At 45.6% G+C, this 19,860-nt stretch overlaps 1 protein-coding gene across 1 annotated transcript in view; it reads left to right on the forward strand.

Annotated features, from left to right (window-relative positions):
* Glg1 (golgi glycoprotein 1) overlaps nucleotides 1-19,427 on the forward strand; it is an 84,071-nt gene extending 64,644 nt beyond the window's left edge. The window contains exons 15-26 of the mRNA XM_048355128.1: nucleotides 506-619; nucleotides 1,534-1,622; nucleotides 3,048-3,165; nucleotides 4,178-4,270; nucleotides 8,000-8,137; nucleotides 10,797-10,920; nucleotides 12,520-12,662; nucleotides 12,857-12,958; nucleotides 14,268-14,375; nucleotides 14,961-15,081; nucleotides 15,760-15,866; nucleotides 18,420-19,427. Of these exons, the coding sequence (XP_048211085.1) occupies nucleotides 506-619; nucleotides 1,534-1,622; nucleotides 3,048-3,165; nucleotides 4,178-4,270; nucleotides 8,000-8,137; nucleotides 10,797-10,920; nucleotides 12,520-12,662; nucleotides 12,857-12,958; nucleotides 14,268-14,375; nucleotides 14,961-15,081; nucleotides 15,760-15,866; nucleotides 18,420-18,587 (1,425 nt within the window). The 3' untranslated portion in view covers nucleotides 18,588-19,427. The remainder of the gene's footprint in view (nucleotides 1-505; nucleotides 620-1,533; nucleotides 1,623-3,047; nucleotides 3,166-4,177; nucleotides 4,271-7,999; nucleotides 8,138-10,796; nucleotides 10,921-12,519; nucleotides 12,663-12,856; nucleotides 12,959-14,267; nucleotides 14,376-14,960; nucleotides 15,082-15,759; nucleotides 15,867-18,419) is intronic.
* The last annotated feature ends 433 nt before the right edge of the window (nucleotides 19,428-19,860 follow it).

Genomic DNA, 19,860 nt, shown 5'->3' on the forward strand with positions numbered 1-19,860 from the left:
CTGGGCTTCTGGGCAGCAATGGCAGAGATGCCTTTTATAAGGTGCAGAAGGGAGGACTCCAGAAACGAGCATGGCAGCTTGCTTCCCAGGACTTGCTGGCTGTCGTAGTCGTTTCCCCCTCCCCTCCTGAAGTCCTGTTACTTTATTTAATCCACTTACTGATCTACCTAAATTGTAAAAGTGAAACACAAAGGGAACCCATAGGATCTGACAATCAGATCACTATGTTAGAGATGATCACAAAGCGCTTGCCATAATTACGTAATGAAAGCAAGTAAAGGCCTCCTAGAACACGTTCCTGCCTTGTGCAAAGCAATTGACTGTATACATTTTGTTCCCCTGAATGCTTCTCATGTGTGATTTCTCAGGCCTGTTTTGAATAATTTATGATGTGTCTCATTTGTGAATGCTTCTATAATCAGCCCTGTTCCTATGTCCACAGACTGAGCAGATTGTATTCATTAATTCAAACAAATGAAATGTGAGTGTAAACTGTCTTCCTCAGGATGTTGCAGACAACCAGATAGACTCTGGGGACCTGATGGAGTGCCTGATACAGAACAAACACCAGAAGGATATGAATGAGAAGTGTGCCATTGGAGTCACCCACTTCCAACTGGTCAGTCAGTTTCCTATTTTAGCTGTTTGGATGATTACTGATTACCTTCCTCTTTTGGAACATCATAGCACCTCTGCTGGTCTTGACAGTGTGTTTATTTCTACTTTGAATTTGTTAGTAAATGTGGTTTTACTCCACTGTACCAAGTACTTTCTTTGCTGGGTACATGCAATGCCCAATGAGACATAGTCCCTGCCGCTAGGGAACAATCAGTGTGCTGGGGCCAGAGACAAGCAAGCAGGCATTTTCTCTCTGATGTTTTGTGTGACTAACAGTACCGTGGCCCAGGTATGCATGAAAACCCTGAATTTTAAGCCTTTTTTTCTTGTAAATCTTAAAACCAAGATCCAACATACAAATTGGCCTATACTCATCATTCCTTGGTTACTTGTGGTAACCAAGGAAGTGTTGGGTATAACAGGCATTTCCTGCAAGGAAGATGATTCATCACCTAAGGTGACTACTTGTTAGGGCAGGTAGCCCACCTGCCTGTGTTCTGCTGTGTTAGTGAACTCCTGTTCCCTGATGGTAAGACTAGTAGGAGAAAGATGCAGAAGCTTGTGTACAGAGGTTACACTATGGGTGTTTTGAGGAAGAAAAACAAAGCCAAAGCTGTGGTTAGAAGGTAACAGAAAGAGCTTCAAGAGGAGGGACTACTACAGAAACTTGAAGTAACAAATCAGACAATTCAAAGAACTTAGACAAGGTTCCCTGTGTGAACATAGTGACTTCGACATCAGAGTTCTGTTGCAGGGAATCATGAGAGATCAGCCAGCCATGAGGTCTGAGACGCAGGCCACTCATGCAGGGTCTTATGAGCAGGCCTCTGAAAATTGTATGTCTAAAATGGCACCTGTCATTGCTGACTACTGCTTGCTACAGAGCGTCTGATATTCTTTCTCATTATCTTTCAGGTACAGATGAAGGATTTTCGCTTCTCGTACAAGTTTAAAATGGCCTGCAAGGAGGATGTATTGAAACTTTGCCCAAACATAAAAAAGAAGTATGTAGCTTTTAATTGATCTGTTCTGTGTCCCCAAGTCCTCAGCTGTCTGGAAGAATAGCCCAGAGACCTATGTCTCTTCCTTGGGAATGTGGCCAAACACAAGCTGCTCAGAGCCACAACTGTTGGTTGGATTTCTTATAAGCAGAGCCCATAGGTATGCTGCAGGAACATTAGTATTGACTTTACAAGTTTGGGCTACCTAACCAATAGAGCAGATAGAGATTGTGTACTTTAGACAAGTAAGTTGCAGTGTGAGAAGTGGACTGACTGCTGACATTATCTGCTACTTCGACTTCACAGAAAAGCAGCCAAGCTTTCACCAAGTTAGAGCCCTAGTAAGGAAGAGAACTTGACTTCTCAAAATTACGTCTTCATGAGGAGACTGATAAGCTTTGACAGCAGGACTACCAATTCTTCTGCATTGCTCTTTGAGCAAGAACTGGTCTGGAACTTATCTCCTTTCCTATAAATCAAGTTCCCATTTTGCACAGGTTTTGTTCCCTTTGAGGAATAAAGCACAGTCACACAGCTAACAGCAGCTTTCCTCTGCGGTCACTTGTTTTTAATCAAGTGTTGAGGTGTCCTTGCATGCATGTCCCCTGTCTGGCTTCCCTTCTAATCAGGAATGTATTAGCATCCTGACTTCTGTACCATCGCTTTCCCTTACTGCTGCCTACCACTAATGGCAGGAATACGTTCTAGGACCCTAGTAGATGCCTGAAACTACAGAGTCCCAAACCCCATATCTACTTTTTTTCTTTATCTACATTACTATAATAAAGGTCATTATCAATTAGATACAGCAAGAGATTAGTGAGAATAACTAGTAATAAAACTATAATAAAAGTTGGGCATTGGTAGCTCATACCTTTAATCCTAGCTACTTAGGAAGCTGAGATCTGAACATTGAAGTTTTGAAGCTAGCCTGGACAGGAAATTATATGAGACTGTTTATCCCCAGTTAACTACCAAAAAAGCTGGAAGTGAAGCTGTGGCTCAAGTATTGGAATGCTAGCCTTGAGCAGAAAAGCACAAGGACAGTGCCCAAGCCCTGAGTTCAAATCTCAGGGCCAGCATAAAACAACAAAAACTATAATAAAGCTTCCAGGAATGTCTGCATCTTATAGTACCATAGATCTTAGCAATCACAGCATAATTTTTTTCCATGTTGCCTCCAGAACATCCACCTTTTCACTTACAAGGAATGTTATATGGCTTTTCTTTGACCTATCCGAGTTTTCAAAGTACAGCTTTTACACACTGAACAAATAGTGATGCTTAAGGGATAGGCATTCAGAAGCCTAGAAGAAAAGCTCATGAATTCTGTGTGAATGGGATGGCCCTGCCCTGCCCCCACCCAGCTCTCAGGCCATCTGCCTACTGTAACTCTAGCCAGTCTTCTACCTTCTCTTTTCTTGGCAGGGTGGACGTAGTGATTTGCCTGAGTACCACAGTGCGCAATGACACTCTGCAGGAAGCCAAGGAGCACAGGGTGTCTCTGAAGTGCCGCAAGCAGCTCCGTGTGGAGGAGCTGGAGATGGTAATGCCTCCCAGAAGCCACTGGGGTTGGCACTACACTGCTGGGGACAGTGGGGCATGTTGTGATGATCAAGACATAGATAGGGTCATATGTTAAAATTTTACCATATGAAAATACTTTTTTTAACTATGTGATTTCAAATGATAACTTTTTTTTTTATTACACCTAACTGGATGTCAAGCTGTAAGACAAAATAAGCATGTGACAGGATCATTGGATCAGTAACATCCTCGAGGATTAAGGGTCATTTCCCTTCACTCTATTCTCCATGGCATCAGGATAGCTACCTGTGGCAGCTGGACCACTTGCCCACTAGCCACATCCAGCGAAATAAGGAGAAAGGAGAGAAACCTCCATCGGCCATTAACAAAACTCCTTTCACTTTGATTGTACCAGCTTGGAGTCTGTGCCCAATTCCTGATGTACAGCAGTATCTGGGGAGTGCCACACATTCCTGAGGGGAAATGGATTTGGGGAAGTCATCTACAATGTGTCCTGTAGGGGGGAACTTCTTGCTTTCCTTTTGGGACCAAGCTAAAAATATGGTGTGTCACTTCCATCTCAAACAAAATTAACAATATCCCGGAAGTTACTTAGTAGATTTTTTACACACTGGTAGTGATTCCACAAGTCCATGTGTGTGGACCTGATGTCCTACAATAGTAGAGATTTGATTGGAAGCTTCAGCTCCCTCTGGTTGAGCCTAACTCTTTCAGTAAATAACAGAGGCAGAATTTTATGTTTGCATAATATTATTTCATCTCAGCGCTCTCTCCTGAAGGTTTAGATGTGGTATTTCATGGTAGATCTGAACCTTCATTTTGCCAAGAGGGTTCAAGGCTATATGGCTAACCTGTCATAGAACTGATCGCAGTTCTGCCTCATGGCCACACTGCTGCCACTTACAGATGTCACAGTCCCTGGACAAGATGCAGCTAACATTTCTGTAGAGCTTTTGCCCTCTTCAGCTTAAAACCAGCTCACTGTTCCATGCTGACTCCCTCTCATGCAGACAGAGGACATCCGTTTAGAACCAGATCTGTACGAAGCCTGCAAGAGTGACATCAAGAACTACTGCTCTACTGTGCAATATGGAAATGCTCAGGTTATTTATTTATTCATTTGTTTATTTATAAGCTCCTGGGGTTTTGACCAGGTACGGGCAGCTCACACCTGTACTCCTAGCTACTTAGGAGGCTGAGATCTTGCTAGCCCAGGCAAGAAAACCCAGGAGACTCTTATCTCCAGTAAACTATTGAGATAAAGCTGGAAGTGGCTCTGTGGCTCAAGTGGTAAAAGTACAAGCCTTGAGCAAAAAAAAAAGCTCAGGAACAAAGCTCAGGCCATAAGTTCAAACTACAGGACTGACACAGAAGAAAAGATATGGGGGGGCCAGGAATATGGCCTAGTGGCAAGAGTGCTTACGTCCTACATATGAAGCTCCCGGTTCAATTCCCCAGCACCACATATATGGAAAACGGCCAGAAGGGGCGCTGTGGCTCAGGTGGCAGAGTGCTAACCTTGAGCCTGAAGAAGCCAGGGACGGTGCTCAGGCCCTGAGTCCAAGGCCCAGGACTGGCAAAAAAAAAAAAAAAAGATACTGGGGTTTTGAACCAGGGGGCAGGGAGGCTGAGTTTGCTAGGCAGATGCTCTGTGGTTTGAGCCATGTCTCCTTTTTCAATTGTAGAAGTCATGTGAAGGTAACATTGTAATAACTCTTTACTGGTGGGAAAAGACCATGGCCTTCTTCTATTCGCCCCATCATCTGTATGTCCCCCACACTGGTTTTCTGAGTTCCTTCCTGGCACTTCTCTTTGTCCCCCTTCATTTTCTTCTTATTCCATTTACCTCCCCCTCCCCCACCTTGTCTTCCTAGTGATCTCTCTGCTGCCTCCTCTCTGTGGCTTGCTCAGCACTGCACCTCCAGAATCGTTTTATTTCCTCATTCTGTTCCTGTTGTACTTGTTTCCACTTTTTTAAAGTTAACATTTGTTAATTGTACAAAGTAATGGATTTTATTGTGACATTTTCATATGTGCATATTATGTACCTTAATATCGTATTTTCCTTCCTTCCCTTGCTCTCTTCTTTACCACTTCCTTATCATGTTCCAAAATGATCCCCTTTGCAAAAAAGATCTTATTTAGAGATCATATAAAAATCACCAAGGTGGGGCTGGGGATATGGCCTAGTGGTAGAGTGCTCGCCTTGTATACATGAAGCCCTGGGTTCTATTCTTCAGCACCACATATATAGAAAAAGCCGGAAGTGGCGCTGTGGCTCAAGTGGCAGAGTGCTGGCTAGCCTTGAGTGAAAAAGAAGCCAGGGACAGTGCTCAGGCCCTGAGTTCAAGCCCCAGGACTGGCAAAAAAAAAAAAAAACAAGCAAAAAAAAAAAATCACCAAGGGCCAGGTGCTGATGGCTCGCACCTGTAATCCTAGCTGTTCAGGAGTCTGAAATCTGAGGATCCTGGGTCAAAGCCAGCCCAGGCAGGAAAGTCCATGAGACTCTTATCTCCAGTTAACCACTAGAAAACTGGAAGTGGTGCCGTAACTCAAGTGGTAGCTGAAGAGCTCAGACAGCGCCCAGGCCCAGAGTTCAAGCCCCGTGACCTACCAAAAAAAAAAAAGTAGTCATCACCTAGGGAACTTCATTGAATACACAGAAAAAAAAATCCTACCTAAAATTGCTCGTAAAGAATTACAAAGGAACAGGGTGTAAGATATCACAAGAAATGTACACACTGCCCTACTATGTAACTGTACCCTTTTTGCACAACACCTTGTCAAAAAAATTTGTGTTCAATTAATAAATTTAAAAAAAAGAATTACAAAGGAGATTTTAAGTGTTCTCTGGCTACTCATTTACCAAGGGCACTGTCATGGTGCTTTAGCTCTACAGTAATTTCTTCACTATCTTTTACTACTATTGCCAATGCAAAGTCTGGCTCAGTTTGATTTTAATTTCTTTATACTTAATCCATTTCTGTAGACTAGTTTTTCTGTTTAATTGGCTCTTTCAGTCTTAAAATTCATGTTTTCTTCAGTTCTGGGAAATTCTCCCACTGTTCTTTGAAATATTGCTTTCCTTTTTCTTCTTGATCTTCCAAGTCCTCTATGCCTCTTAACTTTTTCTTTCATCTGTTTCACATTTTGTTACTTTGTACTACAGTTGAGGTAATTGTACAATTCTGATACCCAGCTTAATCATGCATTCTTCAGTACTGTCCATTCTTTAAAGAATTCATCCACGGGGCTTTGTATTTTTCATTTCCTAGGCCCCTAGGTGGTTCCTTTCATAACTACCTATTCTTGATTCTTGTTTACTATTTCCTTCTGTATTGTTCTGGAGATAATATATTTTTAAATTGTTTTGTCAGTCGTAGGGTTTGAACTCAGGGCCCAAGTGCTTGAGCTTTTCTGCTTTAGGCTATTGCTCTCCCAGTTTGAGCCACAGCGCCACATCTGGTTTTCAGGTGGTTAATTGGAGATAAGAGTTTCACAGACTTTCCTGTCCAGCCAGGCTGGCTTTGAACCATGATCCTCAGATCTCAGCCTCCAGAGTAGACAGACACGAGCCTCCAGCACCCGCCTCAATTTTTGTTTTGATTTATGCTTTTCTCCACTGTTTTGAGTCCTTATTTATCATCTTTCTTAAGGTATTAGTGTGCTGTGACTAGTTGGTGGTTCCAAGTTGTTCCTTGAGAACTTTCATCAGTCTCATGACTTCATGCCACAGCTTTCCAACTGCTTCTTTATGTTTTCTATAACATCTGAGTGTTCAGTGTAGGGAAGAAAAGGTTTCAGCATATACTTAATTGGCTATCTTAAAACCGGACTTGTGACATTTTATGCTTTTCATATTACCACTCATTTTTTCTATCAGTTACTTGTCATTTTCCCTGTGACAGAGTATTTGTCCAGGCTAACGATTGGGTCTGACTCATACCTCACATCTAGTCTATTCTCTTGTGGCATATGGTGAGTTGAACTGAATCTTCTGACTTATGCCTCCTGTCAAATCCGGGTTACTGCTCTAGGCAAATACAGAGCCTAATGTATGCTTTCAGTGAAATCCTAATAAGGAATGGATTAAGAAGGCAGAAGAAATAAACCTGTATGGGTTCCCTTCCCATTAGGCTCCAGGTACAGCCTGCTAGTCAGCCTGAATTTTTAATACTACATGGGTTGCTATTGACCCTAAGCTTGTGACTCAAGTATAATTCTTCCTGGTGGGGAAGTTCCTGTTGCCTTGGAATTAAAAATAAAAGATAGTTGGGTAGAAAAAAAGACGGGGGGCTGGGGATATGGCCTAGTGGCGAGAGAGCTCGCCTCGTATACATGAGGCCCTGGGTTCAATTCCCCAGCACCACATATACAGAAAACGGCCAGAAATGGCGCTGTGGCTCAAATGGCAGAGTGCTAGCCTTGAGCAAAAAGGAAGCCAGGGACAGTGCTCAGACCCTGAGTCCAAGGCCCAGGACTGGCCAAAAAAAAAAAGAAAAAGAAAAAAAGACGGTCATGGACTCAGAACCAAGTGCCTCAATCAAAATAGATGTACTGTCGGGGCTGGGAATATGGCCTAGTGGCAAGAGTGCTTGCCTCGTATACATGAAGCCCTAGGTTTGATTCCTCAGCACCACATATATAGAAAAGGCCAGAAGTGGCACTGTGACTCAAGTGGTAGAGTGCTAGCCTTGAGCAAAAAGAAGCCAGGAATAGTGCTCAGGCCCTGAGTCCAAGACCCAGGACTGGCAAAAAATAAAAAATAAAAAAATAAATGTACTGTCAATCCCTGACACATACTCATACGTGGCCATAACTTTACATCCTAGATTATTGAATGTCTGAAAGAGAACAAGAAGCAGCTAAGTCCTCGTTGCCACCAGAAAGTATTTAAGCTGCAGGAAACAGAAATGATGGACCCAGAGCTAGACTACACTCTCATGCGAGTCTGCAAGCAGATGATAAAGGTAAGGAGTGAGTACCACTTAAGTGAAAACAACAGAATGAACCTCAGTGAAACACTGTCAGATCTGTTGTTCTCCAAGTATTGCTCCAAGGCCAACAGCATCAGCGGGCAACTTAGATTCCTGCGCTGTACCTGGTGTGCTGAGTCAGGAACTCTGGGGTTGGAGCCACAGACTGTTTACAAGCAATGCTAATGCCGACTTTGGTTAGAAAACCTCAGAGCTGAGATGATTGATCTCACTTGTTTACAAGCAATGCTAATGCCGACTTTGGTTAGAAAACCTCAGAGCTGAGATGATTGATCTCACTTGGACCTGAGGCACAATAAATAGATGTCCATTGTGTACAGGAATGGTTTTGAAGGTGCCGAGAAAGACATCAGCTGGTCCCAGTCAGATCCTCTCCAGCACTCAAGATTTTTCTGTTCTACAAGTTCTTTTGCTTCATTTAGTCTTCCAGTAAATGTTCTCAGGAGTTCCTTGATCTGCCCACATACACAAAGAAATCCAATATAAAGTTCCAACTCCTTATTTCAGCCTTCTTTTAAAATAAAATGTTGTTCGCACCCTTTCAAATAAATCCTAAAGGGGCTGGGAATATGGCCTAGTGGTAGAGTGCTTGCCTCGTATACATGAAGCCCTGGGTTTGATTCCCCAGCACCACATATATAGAAAATGGCCAGAAGTGGTGCTGTGGCTCAATTGCTAGCCTTGAGCAAAAAGAAGCCAGGGACAGTGCTCAGGCCCTGAGTCCAAGGCCCAGGACTGGCCAAAATAATAATAATAATAAAAATTAAAAATAAATAAATCCTAAAGAGAATGTTCAGTGTTAAAAGTTAATAATTAGCAAGGTAGCTGGGTACTGGTGGCTCGTGCTATAATCCTACTGCTCAGAAGGCTGAGATCTGAGGATTGTGGTTCAAAGCCAGCCCAGGCAGGAAAGACCATGAAACTCTGATCTCCCATTAACTACCAGAAAACTGGGGGCTGGGGATATGGCCTAGTGGCAAGAGTGCTTGCCTCGTATACACGAGGCCCTGGGTTCAATTCCCCAGCACCACATATACAGAAAATGGCCAGAAGTGGCGCTGTGGCTCAAGTGGCAGAGTGCTAGCCTTGAGCAAGAAGAAGCCAGGGACAGTGTTCAGGCCCTGAGTCCAAGCCCCAGGACTGGCCAAAAAAAAAAAAAAAAAAAAAAACTGCCAGAAAACTGGAAATGGTGCTGTGACTCAAAGTGGTAGAGTGCTAGCCTTGAGCTGAAGAGCTCAGGGACAGTACGCAGGCCTCATGACAACCGACAAAAATATAACTAGCCAGATACCGGTGGCTCATAATTATAATCCTTAGCTACTCTGAAGATCACAGTTCAAATATCCACGAGACTCTTCTCTCCAATTACCACCCAGAACAGCGAGAGGTAAAGCTGCATTTCAAGTGATAGAGCATTAGACTTGAGGGTGGGGTTGGGGGGAAACCTCAGAGACAACACCCAGCCCCTAAGTTCAGGCTTCAGAACCAGCAGTGGAAAAAATAAAAAGTAAATCTCTAGGGGGGTCTGGTACAATGGATTCATATGAAAAAGTCAGGTTCTTACTCGAGAACAAATCAGCATTCTCATCCTCACGTTAACATGCTGATACATCCTGCAGTCACGTGTGCTTCAGAGAGTTGGGAAGGAGGCTTAGTGTTGAAATGTCTTAACTTGAATTAAATAGAGGTGGAGTTAATTACTCATCTCAAACTGAGCCTCTAAAAGGCAGCAGTAAGTATAGAGTGTTTAATATTACAGCTCCCTGAGATTAAGATGAGCCAGATGGAACCAGCATGGTGGTACATAGCTATAATCCCAGCACTAGAGAGGCTGAGGCAGGAGGAGCAGAGTTAGAGGCCAGCTTGGGATACATAATGAGTTTAAGGCAGCCTGAAGTATATAGTGAAACTCCATCTCAATAAAAGATGAACCAGGCCAGGTGCCAGTGACTCGGGCCTATAATCCTAGCTGCTCAGGAGGCTGAGATGTGAAAATTGAAAGCCCATGAGACTCTAACCTTCAGTTAACCACCAGAAATCCAGAAGTGGAGCTGTAAGCTTAAGTGGTAGTGCCTTGGTTACTACTTTAGGAAAAAAAGTTGAGGGACAGTGCCCAGGCCCTGAGTTCAAGCCTCAGTCCCAGCACAAAAAAAAACAACACAGATGAGCCAAATAAATCATTACCCTGCATTCCTGTTCCCATCGATGGAGAGTAAGTCCCAGGTTTTCCCACTGGGCTGAGGTAGATGAGGCTTGACCTTGGTAGGTGAGCATTCTACCACTAAGACACCTTGCCAGCCCGGGGCTTGACCTCAGATGGTCACCTGGTACAGTGTTCTATTCAAGTAGTAATTATGCTCATGAGATGACATGTAATTCAGCATTGCCTTACCAGCAGGAATCAGTCTAATAAAAAAATTAGATCCCAAAGAAGTAGTGAAAGAAATGTGAGATTACAGTATAGAATGAATAAAGCAAGGGAACTTGGGGCTGGACAGTTCCTCAGGCTTATAGCTATTCCAAATGATGCTGCCTTCATGTTACTTCATTCATGAGCTCTCTGATAGAAGAGTGGTCACAGATGGGTTGCCAAATTGGGGGGCTGTTTTCCTAAAACCTTGATGTTTTGCAGAGGTTCTGTCCAGAAGCAGATTCTAAAACCATGTTGCAGTGCTTGAAGCAAAACAAAAACAGTGAACTGATGGATCCCAAGTGCAAACAGATGATTACCAAACGCCAGATCACTCAGAACACAGGTACCGTCCTGCACAGCTGTCCGCTCTCTCCTGGTCCACTGAATATAGCCTAAGTGACATTGAGTGCACATGCAATTATTTACCCAATTAAAAGTACTGGTGCGGGGCTGGGAATATGGCCTAGTGGCAAGAGTGTTTGCCTCGTATACATGAAGTCCTGGGTTCGATTCCTCAGCACCACATATATAGAAAAGGCCAGAAGTGGCCCCGTGGCTCAAGAGGCAGAGTACTAGCCTTGAGCAAAAGGAAGCCAGGGACAGAGCTCAGGCCCTGAGTCCAAAGCCCAGGACTGGCAAAAAAAAAAAAAAAAAAAAAGTACTGGTGCTTTGCCAACCATGGATTTTTTTTTTTTTTTTTTTTTGGTACCAGTCCTGGGGCTTGAAACCAGGGCCTGGGTGTTGTCCCTGAACTTTTTGGCTCAAGGTTAGTCTTCTACCACTTGAGCAATAAACTCTCTTCCAGGTTTGTGTTGGTTAACTAGAAGTAAATGTCTCACGACTTTCCTACCCAATCTGGCTTCAAACAACAATCCTAAGATTTCAGCCTCTTGAGTAGCTAGGATTATATGTGTGAGGCACCAGTGCCTGGGTTTTGGGGGTTTTGTTGTTGTTTTTGTTTTGTCAGTTGGCTTGAACTCAGCTTTTTCACTCAAGTCCAGCACTCTACCACTTTGAGCCACAGTGCCACTTCTGGTTTACTGGTGGTTAATTGGAGATAATAGTCTCATAGACTTTCCTGCCTGGGCTGGCTTTGAACTGTGATCCTCAGATCTCAGCCTTCTGAGTAGCTTAGAATATAGGTGTGAGCCACTGGTGTCCAGCTACCAGTGCCTGATTTTTAGGAGAAGAGTCTGGATATAAGCGGAGTTTTTTCCTCCTCCTTTGAAAAGTATGCAGGAAAAAATGACATGAAAGTCAGGGAAAAGAAGAGCCCGAGCAACTGGACAACTGTTGAAAAACACAAAAAGAATCAGGGCTAGAGCTTCTTGGAAAGAGAAGTCTGGAGATTTAATAGAACTTTGTGAGTACGGCAGAATGAAGAGGTAATTTTTTTTAGAACATAGAAACTAGCTCTCAGTTGGTAGACCTTTTAGCTTAATGGGTAAACAGTGTGTGGCATTATTTCTTTGTTGATGTTTTCAGAAATGTTTATTATTATGGACAGAATTGCTGGTATCTACTTGTTTGTTTTTTTTTTAATATTTAGCTATAAATCCATACATAGCTACTAAAGAGTAAAAGGATGTCCTAGCCCTGCATAGGGGCTCAAACACCAGCACACATTACTGACTAACAACAGCGGAGAGCCAAGTGTGGTGGTACTTGTCTGTGATTCCATCATTTGGGAGGCTGAGGCAGGAGAATCAAAATTTCAGGGCCATTTTGGGCTACTGGGTAAGATCCTGTCTTCAAACAAGAATAAAAAGAGCTGGCACAGTAGAAACTCAGTAGCTACCTACCTGGGGGAATAAAGCAATGGTACCAGTCATGGTTGTCACGGCCATTGACCTAACATTCACCTTTTAGAGATGGACTCCTCAAAATGTGTGACAGTTTCCAAGTGGGATATCTCATCGTGTGTTGACTGTTTCTGTTTCAGATTACCGCTTAAACCCTGTGCTAAGGAAAGCCTGTAAAGCTGACATTCCTAAATTCTGTCACGGTATCCTGTCCAAGGCCAAGGATGACTCAGAGCTGGAGGGCCAAGTCATCTCATGCCTCAAGTTGAGATACGCTGACCAGGTAAGCTGGTGGCTTCTCTGAGGAGATGTTTTCCTGGAGTTACTTTTTCCCCTGGGCATTTTCCTCTGTGGAGTCCCTACCTTACTCCTGTTCTTCCAAGACCTTTGTCATGCCTTCCCAAACCTGAGACTAGGGGGACAAATAGAATCTGATGTTTTCTGGTGAGCTCATTGTTCTCCCTTTGCTACATATAGCGCCTGTCTTCTGACTGTGAGGACCAGATTCGCATCATCATCCAGGAGTCGGCTCTGGATTACCGCCTGGACCCTCAGCTGCAGTTACACTGCTCAGATGAGGTAGGGTGCGGGGCAGACCCGGGGGTGGACGGAGCTGCTCAGAGAATGCGGGATTGGAGAACCATTCTTTTTTTTTTTTTTGCCGGTCCTGAGGCTTTACTCTGGTCCTGAATGCTGTCTGTGAGCTTGTTTTACTCAAGGCTAGTGCTCTACCACTTGATCTACAGTGCCACTTCCAGCCTTTTCTAAGTAGTTTATTAAAAATAAAGCCTCATGGACTTTCCTGCCCAGGCTGGCTTTGAGCCTAAGTCCTTGGATCTCAGCCTCCTGAGTAGCTAGGATTATGGGCATGAGCCACCAGTGCCCAGCAAGAGAGAAAGGTTCCTTACTGTACTTTTCTGCCTGTTAGCCTTGAACTGGTGGTGAGTTGCCGGCCCATAGTTGCAGGTCAGTTGTCTGAGACCCAGATTCTCTGTGTCAGTGAACTGAACTCTGTGTTAGTCTCTCACTTTGCAGTGTTGGTTCTACATGTTTCTCTGTTGAACAGTTTTAGAATGAATTCCACATTGGTTCTTTCCTTCTTATTCTGTGATAAGAGAAGAAGAAGGAGAGCTGACGCTTGCCAGAAAAATGCAAATGCTCTCAAAATAGCTCTTAGAAAGTGCTTCTCTTTAGAAATTATTTGGTGTCATAGAAAAGTCCATGTGAAGAACCTTGTTCAACGTATCTCAATTTTAGGAAATGAGCTAACGATGTTGCAGAGCTTACTCATAAAGTTGTCCAGAGGTTGTTATCTTCACTTACAGGCTTTTGTGAATGAATGTGAGTGTGTGTGTCCATGTGTCACATGCAGCCAATTTGTGAGCCTGAATTCTGTAAATACCAAGCATTTGCTTTTAGTATTTTATTTGGCCGTATAACCTTCCGCCTGTGGAGATGGAGTAGCCGTCTTCGTGACAATCTCGCTCCAGTCTCCTAGTTGACAGCATAGAGATACATGTATGTCCTAACCTTCTACTCCGCCAGGAGAAGCACACATCCCTCCAGGAAGCTGCTGAGTTAAGCGCTGGGCACTCCTGTGGGAGGATCATGAACATGTTTAGAGCCCAGGTGTCTGGTGATAGGTGAATAGTCAGGCAGCAGTAGGCCAGAGCTGGGACTGCGCCAACCTGCCTAGTCAGGACTGATTAACCGGAATACCAGAATCATCTTTTCTGGACTTGCTATTGTTATTGATTCTTATTTTTTGGTTTGGTTTTGTTTTTTAACAGTCTTACAGGCTTACCTCACATCCGCAATCCTCCTCTTTGATAGTATCAGCCACCCTGTTTACTCTCTTTGTCTTGGTTTTCTTGTGTCTTCTGGACAGATTGCCAGTCTGTGTGCTGAAGAAGCAGCAGCCCAGGAGCAGACAGGTCAAGTAGAGGAGTGCCTCAAGGTCAACCTGCTCAAGATCAAAACAGAAATGTGTAAAAAGGTAACCATCTTATCCCTCCCTTTTGCACTTCCTTTTCTCTCCTTTTTCTTTTCTTTTTCTCACCTACTCCGTTCCCCAGCAAAACAGTGTCCTTGCCGGGTGCTGGTGGCTCCTCAGGAGGTTGAGATGTGAGGATCATAGTTCAAAACCAGTCCAGGCAGGAGAGTCCATGAGACTCTCATCGCCAATTGACCACCCAAAAAAGCCAGAAATGGAGCTGTGGCTCAAGTGATAGAGCACTAGCCTTGAGCAAAAAGCTCAGGGACAGCACCCAGGCCCTGTGTTCAAGCCCCATGACTGGCAAAAATAAAGTACTAACAGGTACTTTAAATAATGTGGCACATCAGAATTCTAGATGTCTGACCACGTATATACTTTGCTTATACAGTGAACCCCTAGAGGCCGTTAGATTGGATTTGAGAAGCCGCCTTGCAGGCACTGTGGCCCTGTCACCTATCCCTGAGTAGCAGTGAACCCTCAACCTTCCCCCATTGACCTGTTTGCTTGTTGTAAAGTATTTATGGACAGTATGACTGCTACATTTTCTCTGTAAGAGTTCTCTCCACAATGACCTTCCCTTTCCAGGAAGTCCTAAACATGCTGAAGGAAAGCAAAGCCGACATCTTTGTGGACCCAGTTCTCCACACAGCCTGTGCCCTGGACATTAAGCACCACTGTGCCGCCATCACCCCTGGCCGTGGGCGTCGTAAGTCACTTGTGTTGGTTCACTCTGAGCCCGTGTGAACTTCCCAGGAGAGTTAAGACTCGATCCCAGACATGAGTTGCTGCTACTCTCTCTGTTCTGTGAATATAGGCTAGCCATAGACAACATCCCCTGGAAGCCTGATTGATGCTGTGGAGATTAGTCCTTTGTGGCGTAATCGGTTTAGGAATAATCTTGCAAGATTTGAACTGACTTAGCTATTTGTCATGGAAGTAAAGGTCCACGCCCAGTTACACTTCCCCAGGGGCCGAATGAGCATGTTCTTAAATAACATGGCCCATAGTACTGCCAAATAAGAAGTTAATAAAGTCACTATGGAGAAGAAAAGCTTTGTGTGTACCCACAAACCTATTGGTTCTGTGTCTGACACTGCAAGCTACCAGGAGTTCTACTCCTGGAACCCAGGAGGATGAAGAGGCTTATTGTGAGCCAGGCTTGCCCATTGAACATAAGAGCCGTACTGGACAGCCAACACTGACATCCGTCTTCACCATGGTGGGTCTTGAGTGGTGTTTACTAGACTATATTTAACTCAGAAGTCTGAGTTCTCCAGTATATTCTTGGATACCCTCCCCAGCTTTACCAAAATTGTCAAGTAAGTCCAAATGTAAAGTCTGTTCTGTATGGTTACAGACCTTTCTTCTCTGTTTACTGCCACAGAAATGTCCTGCCTAATGGAGGCCCTGGAGGATAAGCGGGTGAGGTTACAGCCCGAGTGTAAAAAGCGCCTCAATGACCGGATTGAAATGTGGAGTTACGCAGCAAAGGTAAATGCCAAGAGGCTCTGGCCATCTCCTGTCAGTTTCTAGTCTCTGTGATATACTTCATTGGTCTTGCCCTTGCTAGAAGTCTAGGAAGAACAGCCAGTGCGTCTTAAAATTCCTTGGCTAGGGCTGGGAATGTGACCTAGGGGGTAGAGTGCTTGCCTTGCATACATGAAGCCCTGGGGTGGATTCCTCAGTACCACATAAACAGAAAAAGCCAGAAGTGGCGCTGTGGCTCAAGAGGTAGAGTGCTAGCCTTGAGTAAAAAGAAGCCAGGGACAGTGCTCAGGCCCTGAGTCCAAGGCCCAGGACTGGCAAAAAAAGAAAAAAAAAATCCCTTGGCTAGCTATGAACCTGGAGCTGCCTTGCTCCCTTGCACCAGACCGTCTCTGTGAGGCATGGCCAGGACTGACCTCCCCACTGCCGAAAGGGGATCTCAGCTCTCACGACCTCACGCTCTTTCCTGCTCCTCCTTCCGCGGAAACAGTTGGCCAGTGGAGCTCTGCGTTCACAGACACCCCAGCAGGTCTACAGAGGCCTTCTCCCTGCTGCTTTCCTCTCTGAGCTGCTGCAGGCTGCCGCAGCATGACTCAGAATGACTCACGGGTTGTTCTGTGTTGGCAGGTGTGGGTCTCAGATCTCATTGTCATATTTCCTAGGTCTCTTCTGATGACAGGGTGGCTAGGAGCAGCCAAGCTGCCTCTGGGTCAGATTCCACCCGGGCTCCCAGCTTTGTTACTGGCTTGTGTCTGTAATCCTAGCTACCTAGAAGGGTGAGATCTGAGGATCATGGTTAGTAGCCAGCCTGACCAGAAATATTCATGGGCCTATTGCCAATTACCTGGCAAAAGAAAACCTGGACTGGAGCTGTAGCTCAGGTGGTAAAGTGCCAGCCATGATAAGAAGCTAAGTAAGAGTATGAGGCCCAGAGTTCAAGGCCTGGTACCAGCACAAAAACAAAAAAGAAAAACCTTGTCATTTAAAAGCATGTCTCCAGATAGAGATAGACCTATCCAGCAAGTGCAAGGCCTTGAGTTCAAAACATAGTATTGCCAAATAAATAAGTAAATAAAGTAGCTATGGAGCAGAAAAGCTACACCTGTTGGTGCTGTGTGACACTGCCAGCTACCATAGAGTTCTACTAATTACATCTTGGTGTTTTGTTTGTCCTGGGGCTTGAACTCATGGTCTGGTTGCTGTTCCTGAGCTCTTGAGCTCAAGGCTAGCACTCTACCACTTGAGCCACAGCAACACTTGCAGTTTTCTGGAGATTAGAGATAAGAGTCTCATGGACTTTTCTGCCCAGGCTGGCTTTGAACAGCAATCCTCAGATCTCAGCTTCCTGAGTAGCTAAGTTTATAGGTGTGAGCCACCGGTACCCAGCTGCTTCTTGTTTTTGATCTAAGGAATTCTCTCACCATAGTGGTGTGTATATAATATCAAGATAAGGATACATGCAATAGCCTTTTCTTTCTTTCTTTCTTTCTTTTTTTTTTTTGGTCAGACCTGGGGCTTGAACTCAAGGCCTGGGCACTGTTCCTGATTTCTTTTGCTCAAAGTTAGCACTCTACCACTGAAACCACAGTGCTACTTCTGGCGTTTTCTGTTTATGTGGTATTGAGGAATCAAACCCCATGCTTAGGCAAGCACTCTACCACTAAGTTACATTCCCAGCCTAGCCTTTACTTTTGTATTTTAAGAAAGTATATAAGCTGGGCACCAGTGGCTCGCGCTTCTAATCCTAGCTGCTCAAGAGGCTGAGATCTAAGGATCATGGTGGGAAGCCAGCCCAGGCAGAAAAATCTGAGACTTTTTTTTTTTTCTTTTTACAGTCATAGGCTTGAACTCTGGGCCTGGGCTCTGTCCCTGATCTCTTCAGCTCAAGGCTAGAGCTCTACCACTTGAGCCACAGTGCCACTTCACAGTGCCACAGTGCCCTAGTATTCTTGTGGTTAATTGGAGATAGTCTCACAGACTTTCCTGCCTGAACTGGCTTTGAACTGTGAACCTCCAATCTCAGCCTCCTAAGTAGCTAAGATTACAGGCGTGAGCCTCCAGCACCCCCAGCTAAGTCTGTGAGATGCTTACCTCCAATAAACTATTCAGAAAAGCTGGATGTGACACTGTGGCCCAAGTGGTAGGGCACTAGCCTTAAACACAAAAAGGTTCAGGGACAGCCCCCAAGCCTGCCAAAAATATAAATGATTTTACAACATAGCAAGGTATATGAGAACCGCTGGCCTCGTGTAAGTTGTATACCTGCTGCATGGCGCCCTGCCACAGGGTCTTCGTTGCTACTGTGGAGTAACAAGGTGTTCCCACTGAACTGGTTTGCCCAGGAAGTGGGGGTGATCACTTGCCTTCGTAGTTTTCTGTTCATAATTTTGTTCAGCAGACACAATACAGTTCTGTGATCAGGAAAGGAGTTGTAGCCTGTTGACTTTCTTGTTTCATCCCCCAAAAGAAATCCCATAAACTAATCATTGAGGGGACAGGTTAGACCAAGCAATCCCGCTGCCCAGCTCTCTGAAGGGTCACAACGCTGTCTTCTTCCAGGTGGCCCCTGCAGATGGCTTCTCTGACCTGGCCATGCAAGTGATGACATCCCCATCTAAGAACTACATCCTCTCTGTGATCAGTGGGAGCATCTGCATATTGTTTCTGATCGGCCTGATGTGTGGACGGATCACCAAGCGTGTGACACGAGAGCTCAAGGACAGGTAGAGCCACCGTGACCACCAAAGGAACTACCTATCCAGTGCCCGGTCTGTATAGCCTTCCTGTATAGCATACCCTCACCTTGCCCTCCTAAGAGGTGGCACCAACACCCACAATAGAGCAGCAGCAGGTGCCCACTGCATTGTCCCGTCCAGACTTGGCCACGCCCACGGTGTCCTCCTCCCAGCCGTCTGTGCAGTGTCAGCTGGTCACTTTGGTGGTGGCCTTTGTCGGCGAACTTGGGTTTACCTGCCGGTAGAACATCTCTCTCATACCAACAGAACTACAGTACTTCCAGAACCAACACCTGACCTGCAACTCAAAATGCTTTTAAAAAAATCAAAAACAAGGGAAAAAAACACCAAAAACAAAAATTTTTAAAGGAAGGAAAAAATGTATATAGTAGCACATCTCCTCCGGGCTTGACTTGGGCAGCGGAGTTCTTTCTTCCACGTGACTGTGTCAAATGAAGGCAGGAATCGGAGGGAATGCATATGCCCAGAACGTGATCACTGGGCGTCCAGACCATCTTCCAGAAGCTCCTGTGGACCGCGTCGGGGCAGGGACTTCACCAAGCAATGGGAAACACTAATCAAACTGCTTTGAGTCCTTTTGGCTTCTGCCGAAGCAGCGATGCCTTCCAGCTGCCGCCCTAAAGGAGCCAGTGCTGGTCGAAGCCCGCGGCTGGAGGTATTGCTGTGACCTCGCCACAGTGCAGTGGGGCAGGAGCCTTCCCGCGCCGGGGGCAAGTGGGCGCTGGAGCAGCGGCGTCTGTGAAGCAGGGCAGTCTTCCTGTCGCCCTCCAGGACTGGCCGGGTCACTCTCGAAGTTCTCCGCCTCGCGGGAGCGCTGGCAGGGTCACTCTCGAAGCTCTCCGCCTCGCGGGAGCGCTGGCAGGGTCACTCTCGAAGCTCTCCGCCTCGTGGGAGCGCTGGCCGGGTCACTCTCAAAGCTCTCCGCCTCGCGGGAACGCTGGCAGGGTCACTCTCGAAGCTCTCCGCCTCGCGGGAACGCTGGCAGGGTCACTCTCGAAGCTCTCCGCCTCGCAGGAACGCTGGCAGGGTCACTCTCGAAGCTCTCCGCCTCGCGGGAACGCTGGCAGGGTCACTCTCGAAGCTCTCCGCCTCGCGGGAACGCTGGCAGGGTCACTCTCGAAGCTCTCCGCCTCGCGGGAACGCTGGCAGGGTCACTCTCGAAGCTCTCCGCCTCGCGGGAACGCTGGCAGGGTCACTCTCGAAGCTCTCCGCCTCGAGGGAGCGCAGCCAGGGCAGGGGCCTGT

Source organism: Perognathus longimembris, chromosome 10 (assembly GCF_023159225.1).
Source record: "Perognathus longimembris pacificus isolate PPM17 chromosome 10, ASM2315922v1, whole genome shotgun sequence".
NCBI lineage: Eukaryota > Metazoa > Chordata > Mammalia > Rodentia > Heteromyidae > Perognathus > Perognathus longimembris.